We start from the raw sequence: 16343 nt of genomic DNA, 5'->3' as shown, positions 1-16343 counted from the left end.
AAGTGTATACCTCTGGAAACTTCTGTTACACACAGATCTTTCTGAGTTGTTGTGGCTCATCAACAATAAGACTCATTTAAAGTTGCTGAAAGCCAACCAAAGGCAGATAGCCTTCTTTCAACCAGTTCAAGAGGTGGGTGGGGTCAGACAAAAAAAAGAAACAGGGTAAGATGAGATCAGGGAGAGGGAGGTGGAAGCCCCAAAGGGAGGAAGCATCTGTGTCCCATTATCATCCCCGAGAGTGCATGAAGATGCTGAACTTGCAGGCACAGAGAAACTGGCAGCTGACCAGGGACTGTGGGATGGTCACGGTGTTTAAATATTGCACAAGTTCTACCGATTTCAGTTGACAGTATGTTCCACCCCATTTAACAAGGTAATGGGACTCCTGCAAACAAGTCTCTTGATATTTTGAGCTGTGCTAAAAGAAGCATAGGACCTAGAAAGAGGTAAGAGTTTTTATCCTCTCTGCATCCAAGAGGATACTCCTGTTCATTTGTGAGCTCTAGACAAGCTGGGGCGCATCTCAGAGTCCTTTAACATGCCGGTGCATCTTGACTGTTTCTTAAAAGGAGCAGCTAAGGGATAGGGAATGCTTGTCCTGGATACCTTGAATTGGAGTCAGACATGATCTGCAAACTCCCAGGCTAGAAACCCAGTAAGAAGGAAAATTAGAGATCTGGGTTTAGCTCAAGATAAGAAGACCCTGTCAACAAGGTTGATCTGTGATAAAATGGCTGTTTTCAAAGGAAGTGAGTTCCTGGTTACTGAAGGCATTCAACTATGGCCATTTGGTGAAAGGATGCCATAAGGGAGACTCGAGCGACTGGAAGGGGGCCTTTTCTAGTCCCTGGAATGGATGATTCAAACAGGCAAAGATGGTCTGGTGGGCCCCTGGCACTTACCTCTGCTCCTGCAGACACAGAGACGTTCATGCGTTCAACATCTGCTATGGCCAGGCGCTGTGCTTGGTGAACACAGAAGCGCATTGTACTAATCTGTACATCAGAGCCAGAACAAAAAGGCCTCAGAGAGAGTTGTTATGGTGTAACACTAGTGATTCAGTGTTATAAACCTCAGTCATGGGGAAACAATGGACTCATTAAGTTCCTTCATTAAGGGGACTCATTAAGTGTCAGGCAACACCTTTCCTTCTCTGCATGATGGAGAACCAGGATGTCAGCATTTAAGTCTGCTAGTTGTCACAGTTTCACCACCTGCTGGCTCTTGGGGGATGGAGCCAGGGACCAAGAGAGACGAAGATAAGAAATGAGCAAAGCAGTAGAGGAAAAAAAGTTCTGGGATGACTACTCCAGTTTCCTCTTCTGTCTCTACACTGACACCTTCAGGGGTAATTATTCAACCTGGGTATACCACGGAGTAGGCTTTTTACGGTAAGACCTTCAAACAGGTAACTGGCTGATGGACCTACCCTGGGCCATGCACAGAGTTAGACACAGGGGAGCCCCCAAACAGGGAAGACGCCATCGCTGCCCTTGAGATGCCCGTGGGGGCGCTCCTAGCCCCAGAGGTTAGCTTAGGGCTTAGGGCTTTAATGAAGAAATACAGCGCGCCAAGGGCAGCTTCCCCCCGCTCACTGCCCCGGGCCCGGCGGGGTTCTTCCGAGAGCTTCCCTCGAGCTGCGGTGAAAATGTCACAGCAGCACCACCGCCACGCAAGCTTAACCCCAGACAGTCCTGACCTGGTGCCCCCCGCCTTGCGTGGGCTGGGGGGCCGCGGGGGCGCAGACAGAAGACGCACGAGCACAGGGGCGCGCTCCCCGCCTCCGCAGCACACCCCCACACGAACCCTCGCGGGTCCCGGCGCGTGCGCGGGGCTGGGGCCGAGGCCTGCGCGCGGCCGGAGCGCCTGCACTGCGCGCGCGCCGACCCCGCGTGGGGCCCGGCTCGGCGCGCGCGGAGGCGGCAGGCGGGAGGGGCCGGCCGAGGTCGGGCAGCGGCGCGGCGGGAGGCAGCGCGGCGGGACAGCGGAGACCGGCGGAGGAGCGCGCCTCTCGGCCTTGCCTCGGTGTCTCCGCGTTCGCGGCCGGCCGCCCAGACAGGACCGCAGGAGCAGGTGGGGCGGGAGCGCGCAGGGGCTCCGGGCCGGCTGGGCGGGGGCGCGGTGGCCGAGGGGCGGTTGGCGGCTCTGGGAGGGCGGCGCGGAGGCGCCGGGAGCCCCGCGGCCGCGTCCTGTGGCTCAGGTGTCGCGGGCGCCCGCAGGCCTTCTTGGGGCGGCGCCGGGGGCGGGGGCGACGCGGCCCACCTTCGGGGAGGTGGGCGCTTTAACTTTCGGATGAGGTGCGGCGCGGGGTCTTGGTTGCGCACCCCCTTGGTTGCTCACCCCCTACCCCCTTTCCGTCGCAGCCCCGGCCGCCCGGGCGCCCTGGGAGCGCCACCCGCGCGCCGGGGTGCTGCGTGCGCCGCGCCGCCCTGCGTCTTTTTTCTGCGGCGGGCCTCCTCCCGGCTCTCGGGCCTCCCCCGGCTTCGTAGATTGTTGGAGAAACCTGTGCCAGTGGGAATGCGACGCGAAACCCAATGACTTTGCTTCCGGTCTTTGGCCGTCCCGAGATTCCTTAATTCTAAGTCGTGGGAATGGGGAAGGGAAGTTGGGGGGAGCCCTGGCACGGAGACCTGCTCTACACAGAGACATGGTTGAGACCTCATCCTTGTAGAGTAGATTGATGGGTTTATAATGTCAGCTTTCTTTTAGATGTCAGGTGATTCGTTCATCCAGAGACTCAAGAGGCAGTTTGGATTTAAACTGAGACAATGTTTTGATATGTATCAGAGGATGATATTCTCCTGGGATAATAACTTACTCTATGTTCTCAGCTCGGCTGTGGTTCACATTGTAGCAATATCGTAATATCAATCGGTGCATTTGAAATATTTGAGTCAGGAAACACTCTCCTCCTTGGAAACATCCCCCAAATACTTGTACTTCATTTTCACATTGACATTTGTGAATCTTCTGCAAAATTTGGAGTAGGTCGTCTAGAAGACAGGAGATCAGGCGGTGCGGGACATATAGCAACGATGGACGAAAAGCAGGGAATTGAAAATGGCAGAAGTTTAGCTTTCTGCGTTTCTATTATGCAAAACCATCCCGGTTCTATCTTACTTTGCTAACATTAATATGCATTTTTATTGCCTTCGTTTGATAATGGACTACCAGGGCTGTAAGATCAGATCTCGAAACGTAATGAAAAGTTTTATTTCGATTTTATAGAAGATTTAGCAAGTGGCATAGTATTTGTAATGTTTATTTCAGATATTTCAGATTTACCAGATACAGTTCCCACCAGCAGGGCCTTTTAAAAAAGTGATATTTATATGGTGTCTTTTATTGTTTATAACACCTCTAATTTTGAAACGTGTACTAGTGATGTTTATGTTATAGAATCAGCTCTGTTTAAACCTACACATATCTGGTTACTTTTAGGCTTTACTGTTCCCTTATTAATTATGTATAATCAGTTGGGCTGCTGTTGGCTCGTTTTGTTTGTTAACCTTTGTTTCTTGCTGTTTATTATTTTCTTATTTGGAGTTTGAGCAGCACAGCTTTGCTTCAGTGATATTTAGTAGAACTTTCTTCAAGGAGGGAAATGTTTCTGCCCTGTTTCAATGGGGTAGGCACTGGCCACTTGTGCCTTTTAAGTACTCTTACGGGGCTAGAGCAATGGAGGAACTGATTTTTTAATTTAAATAGCCATATGTGTCTAGAAGCTACCTGCTTGGACACCGCAGCTATAAATTTTTAGTCCTTCAGGAAGCTTCCACTGGCCTTCTTGAATCCAGCACTTGTTACAACTATATAGTACTTACAGCTTTCTTATGGGAATCCTGTACTAGGCCCTAATCTGTGTGAGGATAAGGGCATAGCTATTTTCTTTCCCTTTGCTTCAGCCTAGAACTTAGAAATTCTGAGTAAATGTTTGTTGAGTGACTAAATGAACTTCTTGAGGGCAGGTGTCTTTTATAATCTCTCTAGAGCCCAGAGTCAGCTAAGTATTAAATACTGTAAATACCTGTTTAGTGATTGAACAGATGCATGTATGTAAAAAATAAATGGGTAACTGGAGATTCTACATAAATCATTTTTATCATCTTTTATTAAAGTATAATTAACATACAGTGTTTTATAGATATGTATATATATGTGTGTGTGTATATATATATATATATGACTCAACATTCGGTATATGATTCATTGCTCATCGTGGTAAGTATATTCTTAATATTCTTTTATCCTTTTCACTCACCTCCCACCCAACTCCCCTCTAGCAACCACTGGTTTGTTCCCTGTATTTAAGAGTTTTTCCTTCATTCCTTCCTTTCTACTCTTTGCTCCCACCTCCCCGAACCTTCTTCCCTTTTTTGTTCCTTTGTTTTGTTTCTTATATTCCACATTTGAATGAAATCGTATGGTATTTATCTTTCTCTGACTTATTTCACTTAACATTATGCCCTCTAGGCCCATCCATATTGTAAATGGCAAGATCTCATTCTTTTTTATGACCAATATCACACACACACAGACACACACATATTCATCCATTCATCTATGGATGGACCGTTGGGTTGTTTCTGCATCTTGGCTATTGTACATAATGCTGCAATAAACACAGGGTCCATATATTTTTTTGAATTAGCATTTTCATTTTCTTTGATTAAATACCTAGTAGTGGAATCATTAGATCATGTAGTAATTCTATTTTTTATTTTTTTCTATTTTTAATTTTTAAAGGATACTTAGAGATATGGTTTAAATGCTTATTTCAGTTATAGTACTTTCCTGGGAGTCTAGTGAATATAAAGATTCATGGCGAGATACAATATGAGTTTGAACAGAAAGCCTCATGATTCCAACTTGTGTGGACACAGCTTAGATACTGTGTTCGTTGAGTAGCTCAGAGATGCTGCCTTTGAACCATATTCCAGATAAAATCAAGAGAGTCTCTTGACCTCAGTGAGGTTCCTTAGTGAGGCCTGCTAGCCCCGAACCACTCTGAAGAAATTACTGGGCATGTCCACTCACCCCCATTCTGTGTTAGGGAATGGGCCAGGAATCCTTGGAAAATGAGCTCCTATAGCCATGTTACAAGTTGCATTTACTCAGAGCCGGTTTGGGGGTAATGGTGTAGGATGGGATTCCTGTTTGAATCAGGTTGGAGAATTGGATTCTGGTTTGACTAAGTTTGATCCAGATCCCAAGTGTCCTAGATCTTCAGATCCAGAGACTGCTTGCAGAAAGGATTCTAAAACTTGACCAAGGTTTTTAGAGATGTGCAGTTTTCTTAAGTGGGCAAAAGGTAGAATGTTGAGTTTTTCATAAAGGAAAGGAAATGGGACTAGGGAAAATTGCAACGCAGACACAAAGTCCAAAGAATGTTCCGTACATCGATCAGGTGATATTGTAGCTTCTCTGGGCTTAAAGTACCTAACATATAAAATGATTACATTTATTACATCTTGTTCAATGAGTCATCTTTCCACCCTGAATCAAGGATTTGAGTAATAAATAGGTAAGACACTAGTCTAGCTCTTGTGGCAAGTTGTAGTTGTATAAGATACAGTTCTTTAAGGATCTCCAGCCTGCAGGGAAATGACAGGTGATCTCAGGATCTCGTTCAAAAAACATTTTTGGATGAGAATCTCTACCCTTTGAAAGGGAGGTTTTTAAAGGTGGCTTCCTCTTAACCAATTCAGAAACATAGCCACTTAATCACTTGGCTGGAGAATTGGGAGTATAGAAAAACATACCTGAGTTCCAAAGTGTGATTGCAGTCAGATTAATCTTCCTAAAACACAGTTTGAATCAGGACACTCTCCTTTTAAAAAATCAGGGGTTTCCAGTGCTTATGGAATTAAGTGGTTTGGCCTTCGATCAGGTATATAAAATACTCCCAACTATAGTCCTAAAAACCATTACACCCTTCCTCCTTAACGGTGTGCCTAGACTGCCCGAGCTCCAGCCCACAGTTTCTTCAGTGTGCTCGTCTTTTACATTTCTGCCCTGCTGTCTGCCCACTCATCTTTCAAGACCCACTTGGGGAGATGTTTTCTTCATTGGACCATTTCTGATTGTCAGGGGCCGCCATGGCAATTGTTCATTGCCCTTATGTTATAGAATGTATCCCATTCTCATTGTCCGTGGTTATTTTATTCATCCTAGTAGATGGTAAGCTACCGAGCAAGCATGGGCTCTCTGTTCCTCATGTCTGTATTCTCTGAAATATCTAGAACAGTATGGTGCTTTGTTCATAGTGGTTCCTTAATAGTTACTGAGCTTTGTTTCTGTCCCTTGACTTTTTCTTATTTTTATTTACTTACTTATTTTTGGTGCCAAAGAGGTAAGTTTTATTAGAGCACAGGGACAGGACCCATGGGCAGAAGAGCTGCCTCTGTTCCTTGACTTCAAAGGAAGCTTCATATGCTGTTTAGAACTTTTTGCCCACATTTACTGCCAAGGAAGTAGAGGCGGAAATGTAGAAATCCCAAGTTACTTTTAGCACTGAGAAGCCATAATATTGAAGAAGGGCCATGTTTGGGGTGTGTGTTACTTTTTGGAATTGAAGTATTTGAGGAAGATCACCTTGCTGTGTGGTACCAGTTCCTTATTGTTTCCCTGTTTATGCGGCAGAGTTACCATCAGAATGATTCAAAGTATTGGGCGGCAAGTAACTTTAGCATGCAAGAGAACTCGAGTTCCTTTACATAGTTAACACTGGGTTAGGTCCTTTAATACAGAATCCACACATCCATAAAAACATGTACTTCATGAGAGAAAGAAATCACTGTACTCTTGACCAGTTCCTGCTACTCTCAGAAAACATATGAGTCAAGTTGCAAGGACTTAGTTGGCTCAGACAGGTGGCTGTTCTTTGGCACAGCGCGGGGATGGTGGAGTAGAGATGGTTACGTTAGATATAGGACTGGCGAGTGGAGTATAATTGAACACACGTTGGGTAATATGTGGCACGTCATTAGCTGGTAGAGTAAGCTAGCAGTTAACTATCTTGATTTAGTCTTTCTACTAAGATGGTTGAAAAATCATTTTTATTTAGTTTTTGAAATATGGTTTTTGCTTATATTTAAAACATATACAGATTCACAATACTTCAGACTTTAAAGATTTGGTACAGAAGAAAACTGGATGCTTTTTTTGCCTTTCTAGTTCAAGTTTACATTTTCTCTGTTTTCTTTGCCATTTCCAAATGAGCTAGGCTGCAACAGTGGTCCCCTTTAGAGCACATTGATTCTAAGCTCTCATGATCCCTGGGAAGAAGGTAATATAAGTAATGTGGTTTACAAAGCATGGCCTTCCAGCTCCTGCTGGGGTAGACTGAAGAGGTCTTGTACATTGGTAAGAAGTGAACAATACCAGTAGGCTCTTAGGTCCGTATTTGTATAAGTGATGTAATTCATTTTCAGTGAAGTTTTCTGGGATTTCAGAAAACAACGAGAACATTCTAAAGTAGATGATTTTCATGTGGTGAGCATACGACAAGAGCTATTACTGGATGATAGGTAATATAACCTGTGTCAGATCCTGTGTCAGATAGAGATATATCTACAAGGGATATTATGTCCCTAATTACTGCGCGTAAAGAGAACTTCACCCATTTAGATTAGCTCAGCATTTAAAAAATTTTTTTTACCTATTATTGGGTAATACATAGCTTTTTATTTCTGCCGGGCTTTGTCTAAAAAGATTACATGTCTATAAGAGAGGTAGGAAGCAACATATATTCAGCAGTTTGCTAGAAGGAAGTTTTGTTTTTCCCCTTCCTCTCTAAAAGAGATTCTTTTTTTTTCTTTTAAAGATTTTATTTATTTATTTATTTGTCAGAGAGAGAGAGAGAGAGCGCGGGAGGAGCACAAGCAGGCAGAGAGAGAAGCAGGCTCCCCGCTGAGCAAGGAGCCCGGTGTGGGATTTGATCCCAGGACCCTGGGATCACGACCTAAGCTGAAGGCAGCGACCCAACCAACTGAGCCCCCCAGGCGTCCCTCTGAAAGAGATTCTTGAAGGTTGTAGTGTGCGGTGTCAGTAGGTGGGGATGCTTGGCTGGCTCAGTCGGGGACACATGTGACAGTTGCTCTCAGGGTTCTAAGCTCGAGTCCCATGCTGGGTGTAGAGATCACTTTAAAACATCAAATCTTAAAAAAATGTCAGTAGGTTGTATATTGAAAGAAAGCATGCTTTTATTGTGATTGAAGTCAATCATTCTAAGCTGCATATAAATGGAATAGATTGACTTTTTTTTCTCTCTCATTAAAGGTGGCTTTCTAGAAGATGACCATAGAGGACCTTCCAGATTTTCCAGTAGAAGGAAATTCTTTGATTGGAAGATACCCGTTTTTATTTCCAGGTTCTGAGACACCAGTTGTTTTTTCCATTTCTGCAGCACCAATGCCTTCGGACTGCGGTATGTTGAGTAACTGTGTGTATTTCCTACAGCCCGGAGACTTGACTTCTGTCTAATGCCCTTTTTGTACTCATAATCTTTCCTGAAACCCTTTGCCATGGTTTTCATAAAATTGCTAGTTTTCCTTTTTCAAAAATACAATTGTTTATTGCTTTTTTCTGCCTCTTAAGCTAAATGCTTTATTTTGCTGTCAGCATTTTTATTATGCAAAAATGTTCATTTTAAGCACATGATGGATTTAGAGGATCTTATTTTAGAATGCAGTGGTGCTAGACATCTTGCATTCTTTTGCTATTGATGCATTTATTTTGGTTAAATATACTGACTTGCTTAAAAAACCATGTACTAAAACACAGCAAAATATTATGAGCTAGCCATCTCTAAGGGCCCTCCTGTGTCTGAAATGCTAGGATCTAATTTACCAAATAATCACTGCTGAAATGATCCAAATTTGGGGGACGATGTAACAAATTGTGTGTTTCAGTACATAAGCAAGCATAATTTGGATCCTGTCTCACTTGTCTTCCATTGTAATTATAATGTACACACAAATATGGTAAAACTACAAAAAAAAAAAAAGCAAGCCATGTACTTAGGTAGAGAGTATGAGACCTTTCCTTGGAATGTGGAGTAAGATTGGTTTGGATTTAAATCAGTTTACTTAAATCTCCTTTGTAAAATATAAATTTATAGCTATTCTAGCTTTTACCTATTTAGACTTATTTCCCCGGAACTATATTTTATCAGATCATAGATAAAGGAATAAAAGAAAACCAGGAGATAAATTTAAAGGATTTGTTACATTTCTCGTATAGTTAGAATTTTTCAAGTAAAGTATTAGGTCATCATTTCAAATTGTTTTGGAGGCAGAGGTCATGCATTTTCTATTTATTATTATTATTTTTTGTTCAGAAATATAATTTTTAAATGTTAGTAGATTTAAAATTATTAGGTGGGGAATTTATCTCTTTAGTCATATCTACTCTAATAATTACTCACCTCTAAGTTCAGGTTCTAAAGCAGCTTGCCTTGCAGTCATCAAAAGTATTGCATAAAACCTGTGCCTTGACCCTGGGAGTTATTTGCAGCTTTTATAACACATGGACTGGTTTATTTTCGGATATAACAAAATCAATTATGCAGGAAAAACCTTTACTAAAGCACTTTGTGCCTTACTTATGGCACTTACTTCGTTCTATCCTGAGTCATAATTGTCTTATTTCCGTTCCTAGGTTTTGGGATGGAGTAGCAATCATGCTTTGTTTTTGTTTACCTTCATAGGACTAACTAGTGATTTGTTGATTAATTTCTCAGTCTGTGTTTGTTGAATAAATACATTAAATGTAAGGTGATAATGGCCATTGACCCCTTTGTAAACTGAAATTAAACATTGCCTATATGCTTAGAATTATACATTCTTGGAATCTGAATGGACCTGTAGGTCAACTTTCCCTACTCATAATTTCTTAGTATAGAAGTTCTATTTTCAGGATCTCTGATGAATAACCACTCAGCCACTTGGATAACTTCAGTAGTGGGGAACTAATGAAACAGTCCATTTCATGGTTAAAAAGTTTCAGTTGTGATAAAGTTGTTTTTATATATAGACTCAAAATATGTCTTCTTGAAACTTTGGCCAATTGATGCTTGTTTTTGCTATGTGGAACATACTTCTTTATATGAGAGCATTCAAATGTTTGGATGTAATTTGAATATTTTTATTTAGCCTGTAATTCCTTAGGCTCAATGTTTCTGGTTCCTTCATCAGTCCCTCAGTGTCTGGATTTCTAGACCCTTTTCATTCTAGTTGTCTCCTTCTTGGTACAGTGTAGTCAGTGTTCCCTTGTAAAGGGGCATCCTGAATTGTATTTATTATTTATTGAGGGCCCATTATGTGCCAGGTACTGTCCTAGATGCTGGGGATAGCACAGTGACTGAGGCAGACATTTTAGTGGGGAAAGACAATAAATTAATAAACAAAACATAAATATTATAATGAATTTTGTGGAGAAAAGAAGCAGGGTGCTGTGAGAGGGGATAATGATTCGGAGTGTCTGTTGCGGATAGGGTGGTTGTCTGGACTCAGAAGAAGCTGGTCACAAGAAGAGCCTGGAAAGAAGTATTCCAGGCAGAAGAATAGGATGTTAAGGCACAGGGGGGAAGAAACTTTGGTATATCCTAAGAATTAATGGAAGGCCATGGTGGCTGAGAAGCATAGTGGCTGAGGGGCAGAATGACAGAAGAGATGGAAAGGAAGGCAGGGGGCAGATCATGCAGGATTATTGAGACCTTGGTAAGGAATTTGTATTTTATCCAGAGTGTGATGAGAGCTATTGAATGTGAGACTGATAATGAGATTAAAACAAGAAATAAAGAAAAACCAACTGCACAAACCACAGGTTAGACATGCAGGTCAGTGTTGATTCTCCAGGTGGTTACCCTGCAAGGCAATATGAAGAGTTTTGGAATCCAGATTACACAGAATGCATATCACGTATGTTATAAACCCCATGACACATTGTTACTGTTTTTCCTTAAAGAGTTACCTCTTAAAGGGATTTAAGTAACGGTAACATATCTTATTTGCCCATTTAGTTATCTTTTCTAGTATTCTTTATTCTATTGTGCAGATCTAGATTTCCAGGAGATTCCATTTTCCTTCTCTCTGAAGGGCTTCGTTGTACATCTCATGTGGTGCAGATCTGCTGGTGAGGAATGCCTGCAGCTTTTAGATGTCTAGGAACATCTTTATGTTACCTTCTTTTCTGAGAAATAGGTTTGCTGAGTATAGAATTCTAGGTTAATAGTTTTTTCTTTCAGTGCTTAAAGATGTTGCTCCATTGTCTTTTTAATTGCATTGTTTCCGATAGGAAATCTGCTGTAATTTTTGTTTTTCTGAATGTAATGACTTTTTTTGTGTGTGTGTGTCCCCTGGCTGCTTTTGAGATTTTCTCTTTATCACTGGTGTTGAGCAATTTTACTATGATGTGTCTTGGTGTGATTTTCTTTATGTGCTTCTGTGTGGGGCCTGTGAAGCTTCTCAGACCTGTTGGTTTCAGTTTTCATCAAGTTTGGGAGATCATCATATCTTCAAATATTTTTTTCTGCCCCATGACCCTTTCAGACAATCCAGTTTACATGAACATTAAACCACTAGAAGTTGTCCCACAACTCACTGATGCTTTTCTTCATATTTAAAAAAATTCTTTTTGTGTTTTATTTTGAATAGTTTCTGTTGCTATGTTTTCAAGTTCATTCATCTTTTCGTCTGTCATGTGTGATCAGCTGATCTCATCCAGTGCAGTTTTCATCACAGCTGTTGTTCTCCTCTCTCAAGTGTGATTTGGGTCTTTTTCATGTCATCCATGTCTCCACTTAAACTTTGAACATTTGGAATACAGTTATAATGGCTGTTGTAATGTTCGTTTCTGTTAATTATAGTTTTGTTTCAACTCTAGGTCTGTTTCAGTTGATTATCCCTGATTATGGCTCATGTTTTCCCCTTTTTTTGCATGCCTGGCAATCTGTGATTGGATGCCAGACATTGTGAATTTACCTGTTGGGTGCTGGATATTTTTCTATTCCTGTAAGTATTCTTGAATTTTGTTGTGGGATGCAGTTAAGTTCCTTGGAAATAGTTTGGCCCTTTCAGGTCTTGTTATGATTTGTTAGGTGGTTCTGGAGCAGTGCTAATCTGTGGCCAATTATTCCTCAGTATTCAGGATTCTATCCAGTGCCCTGTGAATTTTTTTCCTAGTCTTTTTTGTGGGTAGAAGCACTATTTTTTTTTTTTTAAGATTTTATTTATTTATTTGACACAGAGAGATTACAAGTAGGCAGAGAAGCAGGCAGAGAGAGAGAGAGGAGGAAGCAGGCTCCCTGCTGAGCAGAGAGCCCGATGCGGGACTCGATCCCAGGACCCTGAGATCATGACCTGAGCCGAAGGCAGCGGCTTAACCCACTGAGCCACCCAGGCGCCCTAGAAGCACTATTTTATTTTTCTTTTCTTTCATTTACTTATTTTAACTTAAATTCAATTTAATTAACATACAATGTATTATTAGTTTAAGAGGTAGAATTTAGTGATTCATCACTTGCGTATAACACCCATTGTTCATTCCATCTGGTGCCCTCCTTAAAGCCCATAAGCCAGTAACTCCATCCTCCTGCTCATCTTCCCTCCAGCAACACTCAGTTTGTTTCCTATAGTTAAGTGCCTCTCTTATGGTTTATTTCCCTCTCTGTTTTTGTCTTATTTTTCCTTCCCTTCCCCTGTGTTCATCTGTTTTGTTTCTTAAATTCCACATATTAGTGAAATTGTATGATATTTTTCTTTCTCTGACTGACTTAAGCCACTTAACATAATGCCCTCTAGTTCCAACCATGTCATTGCAAATGGCAAGATTTCAATCTTTTTGATGGCTGAGTAATATTCCTCTGTGTGTGTGTGTGTGTGTGTGCGCGCGCCATATCATCTTTATCCATTCTTCTGAACAGGTACTGTTTTATGCCCTTTATGAGCACTGGGCTCTTATCTTTGTAATCTGTTGGGATGGTTCTTTCTCTTATTTCAAGTTTTCCTCACAAGCATATATTAAACACTCTGTAAGACCTTTCATAGATCTTTGGGGTTCTCTTGCTGTGTATCTCTCTCCTCTCTGATATTCTTTTCTGTGAATTCTAGCTCCCTGGATTTCCTTGGGTTTCAGTGTTGTCTCTATAACTCAGGGAGTCTTCTGTGCTTCTCTTGGTTTCCCCTCTCTCTGCACTGGGACCTGGAAACTCTCAAGGCAGATAGTTGGGGCAATTGTAAGACCCACCTTATTTGTATCCTGTCTCTTATGATCACTGTCTTCCATTGCTTTGATGTCCAGTGTCCTTGAAAACTGCATTTTATCTATTTCCTTTGTTTGTTTTTTTGATGTTTCAGATGGAAGAGTAAATCTAGTCCTAATGACTAGATTTGATTAGAGTTGAAATTATATCCTTCCTGACATAAAGTGGGACAATTCCCAAAATTAACATTGTAACAACATCCCTCCCTGATTCCTATCTACATTTATGTTTGGAAAACTCTGCTACTGATGAACCATAGAGTAATTCTGTATCTCCTCTCACAAATAAATCCTGGTGAGATATTGGTTAGAATTGGAATTATTTTAAATAATTGTTCTTGGTAAAATTGGCAGCTTTAGATATTTTTTAGATCCATAACATGATGTGTCTCACTCACTGAAGTCAACTTTTCTCTTCCAGTTTTCTATAAAGAGGTCTCACACATTCATTGGCATGTTTGCTACTTCCATTGGTACTGTGTATGGGATGCTTTTTCCATTGTTTTTCCTTTTTTAAAAAATAGGAAATCATGTAAAAATGCACAGAATATAGTAGCAAACATATAAGCCACGTATATCTACCATCGGAAAGGATAAATATTAGCACTTTTGTAATTTTTTCCTTTAGCTCTTTTATTTTTTAGTGACAAGAAAGTCTTAAAGTTGAAATTGCCTCTATTTTCTTTTGGTCCTATTCCCCTTGCTCTCCAGAGGCAACCAATATCATATATATATAGTATGAATATTCCAGACCATGTTATTAGATGTTTACTACATAAATGGGTATACTTAAGTGATATGTAGTATTGTTCTGTGTATTTGTAGTTTTATGTAGATGATAGAAACTGCATATTATTCTGCAGCTTAATTTATCAATCTGTTTTTTGAAACCTAGCCTTATCAACTCATGGTTTAGATATCTAATTCATTTCTTTAATTGTTAAAAAGCAAAAAATAGGATATGCCAATTCTATCCATTCCTTTAAGGAGAGATGTTTCAGCCCAGCTTTTTTGCCATTATACTTGATGCTAGAATAAAAATTCTTGAACATGTCTCCTGTGGACACATTCCGAAGAGTCTCTAGGTATATATTTAGAAACTTCTCCCCTATCAATGCCCAATGCTTAGAAAAGGGATCGATCCATAAATATTTATTGAATAATCGGTTAGATACCCTGACCCCCACCCCATCTAGTCAGCTGCTGTTGTAAGAAATTTACCCAAATCTGTGTTCAAGAAACAATGCAAGGTTCTTCTCTCTATTGGATACCTGTTCTTTTCTAAGTCTTCCTTTCTGTACCTAGAGGGCCATTCTGTTGTCAAAGATTTTAGATAGTATGTCACTTTAGTTTTCGTTTTTCTGATTCTCTCCTAACGGACTGCTGCTCTCCTTTCATATGCGTACTTGGTTTTGTGCTTTTCCACTCACCTTTTAGTTATCCTGATTCTAAAGTATGAATTATGTGTATATAGTATGATTTTGGAAAATATATAAAAATGCAAAGAGCATTAAAAAAACAACACGAATCCTGCTACTCATGTATGCTATTAAAAGCTGACTTCAATAGTGAATTCTCTTACAGAGTCAGCACAGTATAGACTTTGGATACAGATCTGGTTTTCTACCCCCAGATGTGCCAATTACTAGCTGTGTGACTTGGAGCAAGTATGATTTAGTCTGAGCTTTGGTTTCTTTACCTACAAAGTGAGAATAATAGTACTTCCCAGGTAGGGTGCTTGTGAGGATGTGTAACCCTACACATGATCTGGTAAGTTGTAAGTACTCAGCGAATGTGGAGTACTTGGTACAGTACACATGGTCTGGTAAGTTGTAAGTACTCAGTGAATGTTGGTTCTCTCATGCTTTCCTCCCTCAGATACTTCTGGTTTTTTAGATTCCTTGCCTGCTCCCCCCACCTTTTTTTTTTTTTTTTTTTTTGTTCGAGATGGTAGAATCTGATTTTCTTCCAGTCTCTTCTTTAGCCATAGGCTGACCAAAGTTTTCTGTGAATCTTAGAGAAGTTTTAAGATGTATTTCAATCATGTTCAATTTTGCTAGTATTCCATGTTTTTACTAATACACATCCCCAAATCACCCCGTCACTCTGGCCCAGGGTTTCACTTCTGCATCACCAGCTGTCGGTCCCTTGTCGGGTGGCATCACAGTTCTCATGCGTCTTCAGGGGGTAGAGGGGAATGCCTGTCTCTTATAGAAAAATTAAGTAAACACAGAGAAGTAAAAAGAATTTATATCAAATTGCACGCCATTTGATACTTTGGCATTTCCCCCATTCCTGTGTGTTTTAATTATAGATGTGAGTCTACTGTTCATTCCATATTTATGTTGTGAGAGCTGAAAATATTGATAAAAATCTGACAGATTTTCTGTGCCTTAGAAGTAGTTGTTGGAAAGTTCAAGGTCTGAGACTGGTGCGCTCACATTTTTTGTTCTGGTTCTAATAAAATGTGGTATGATGCCCAGAAATCTCTTTCCCACAACAATTCAGGAATGCTGCATATTTTTTGGCTCTTTTGACTTTGGTTCTGAAAATTGCTTAATGTAAACCTACTTTTTCTTACATCTAAAAATGTCTGTATCATTTAAGCCCTAATCTTATTTTTTATTTTCAATATATTTATTTGGCACTTTTAATAAGTTTAATTTACACCTTTTTTTTTTTTATTTCAAACAGAGTTTTCTTTCTTTGATCCTAATGATACATCATGCCAGGAAATTCTCTTTGATCCCAAAACTTCTGTATCAGAATTATTTGCCATTTTAAGACAGTGGGTTCCTCAGGTCCAACAAAACATTGACATTATTGGAAATGAGGTAAGGAATTCTTCCATTTTACATTTTGCATTGTTAGGATTTTTAATTGTATAGATGCTCCCATCCTTCCCCCCCAGCAAACCCCACCATCTGAATGGAAAGGTGATGGTAAATGAAAAATCTTTTAAAAATTCTGATGTTTGTTCTTTGTATCTCTAGGCTTTGCATGGGGCAGTTGAGTTAGTATTGTTCCTTCTTTCCATTGTTCCCTCATGCTCCTCACTTGCTTATGCCTAGAGTTCT

General features: G+C 40.7%; 1 protein-coding gene across 3 annotated transcripts in view; it reads left to right on the top strand.

Annotated features, from left to right (window-relative positions):
• The first annotated feature begins 362 nt into the window (after positions 1-362).
• The window catches only part of CLIP4 (CAP-Gly domain containing linker protein family member 4), a 67372-nt gene continuing 51391 nt past the window's right edge, over positions 363-16343 (top strand). The window contains exons 1-3 of one of the 3 annotated variants that reach the window (XM_044261835.1): positions 363-449; positions 8284-8431; positions 15961-16100. In XM_044261835.1, coding sequence (XP_044117770.1) covers positions 8299-8431; positions 15961-16100 — 273 coding nt within the window. In that variant the 5' untranslated portion in view covers positions 363-449; positions 8284-8298. Of the gene's footprint in view, positions 450-1026; positions 1395-1994; positions 2077-8283; positions 8432-15960; positions 16101-16343 lie in introns of those variants that run through there. The other 2 variants (XM_044261837.1, XM_044261836.1) reach the window with 2 other exon arrangements.

This window comes from Neovison vison, chromosome 8 (assembly GCF_020171115.1).
Source record: "Neovison vison isolate M4711 chromosome 8, ASM_NN_V1, whole genome shotgun sequence".
In the NCBI taxonomy this organism is placed as follows: Eukaryota; Metazoa; Chordata; class Mammalia; order Carnivora; family Mustelidae; genus Neogale; species Neogale vison.
Note: the sequence above shows the minus strand (reverse complement) of the source record. Positions and strands in the feature narration are given on the sequence as shown.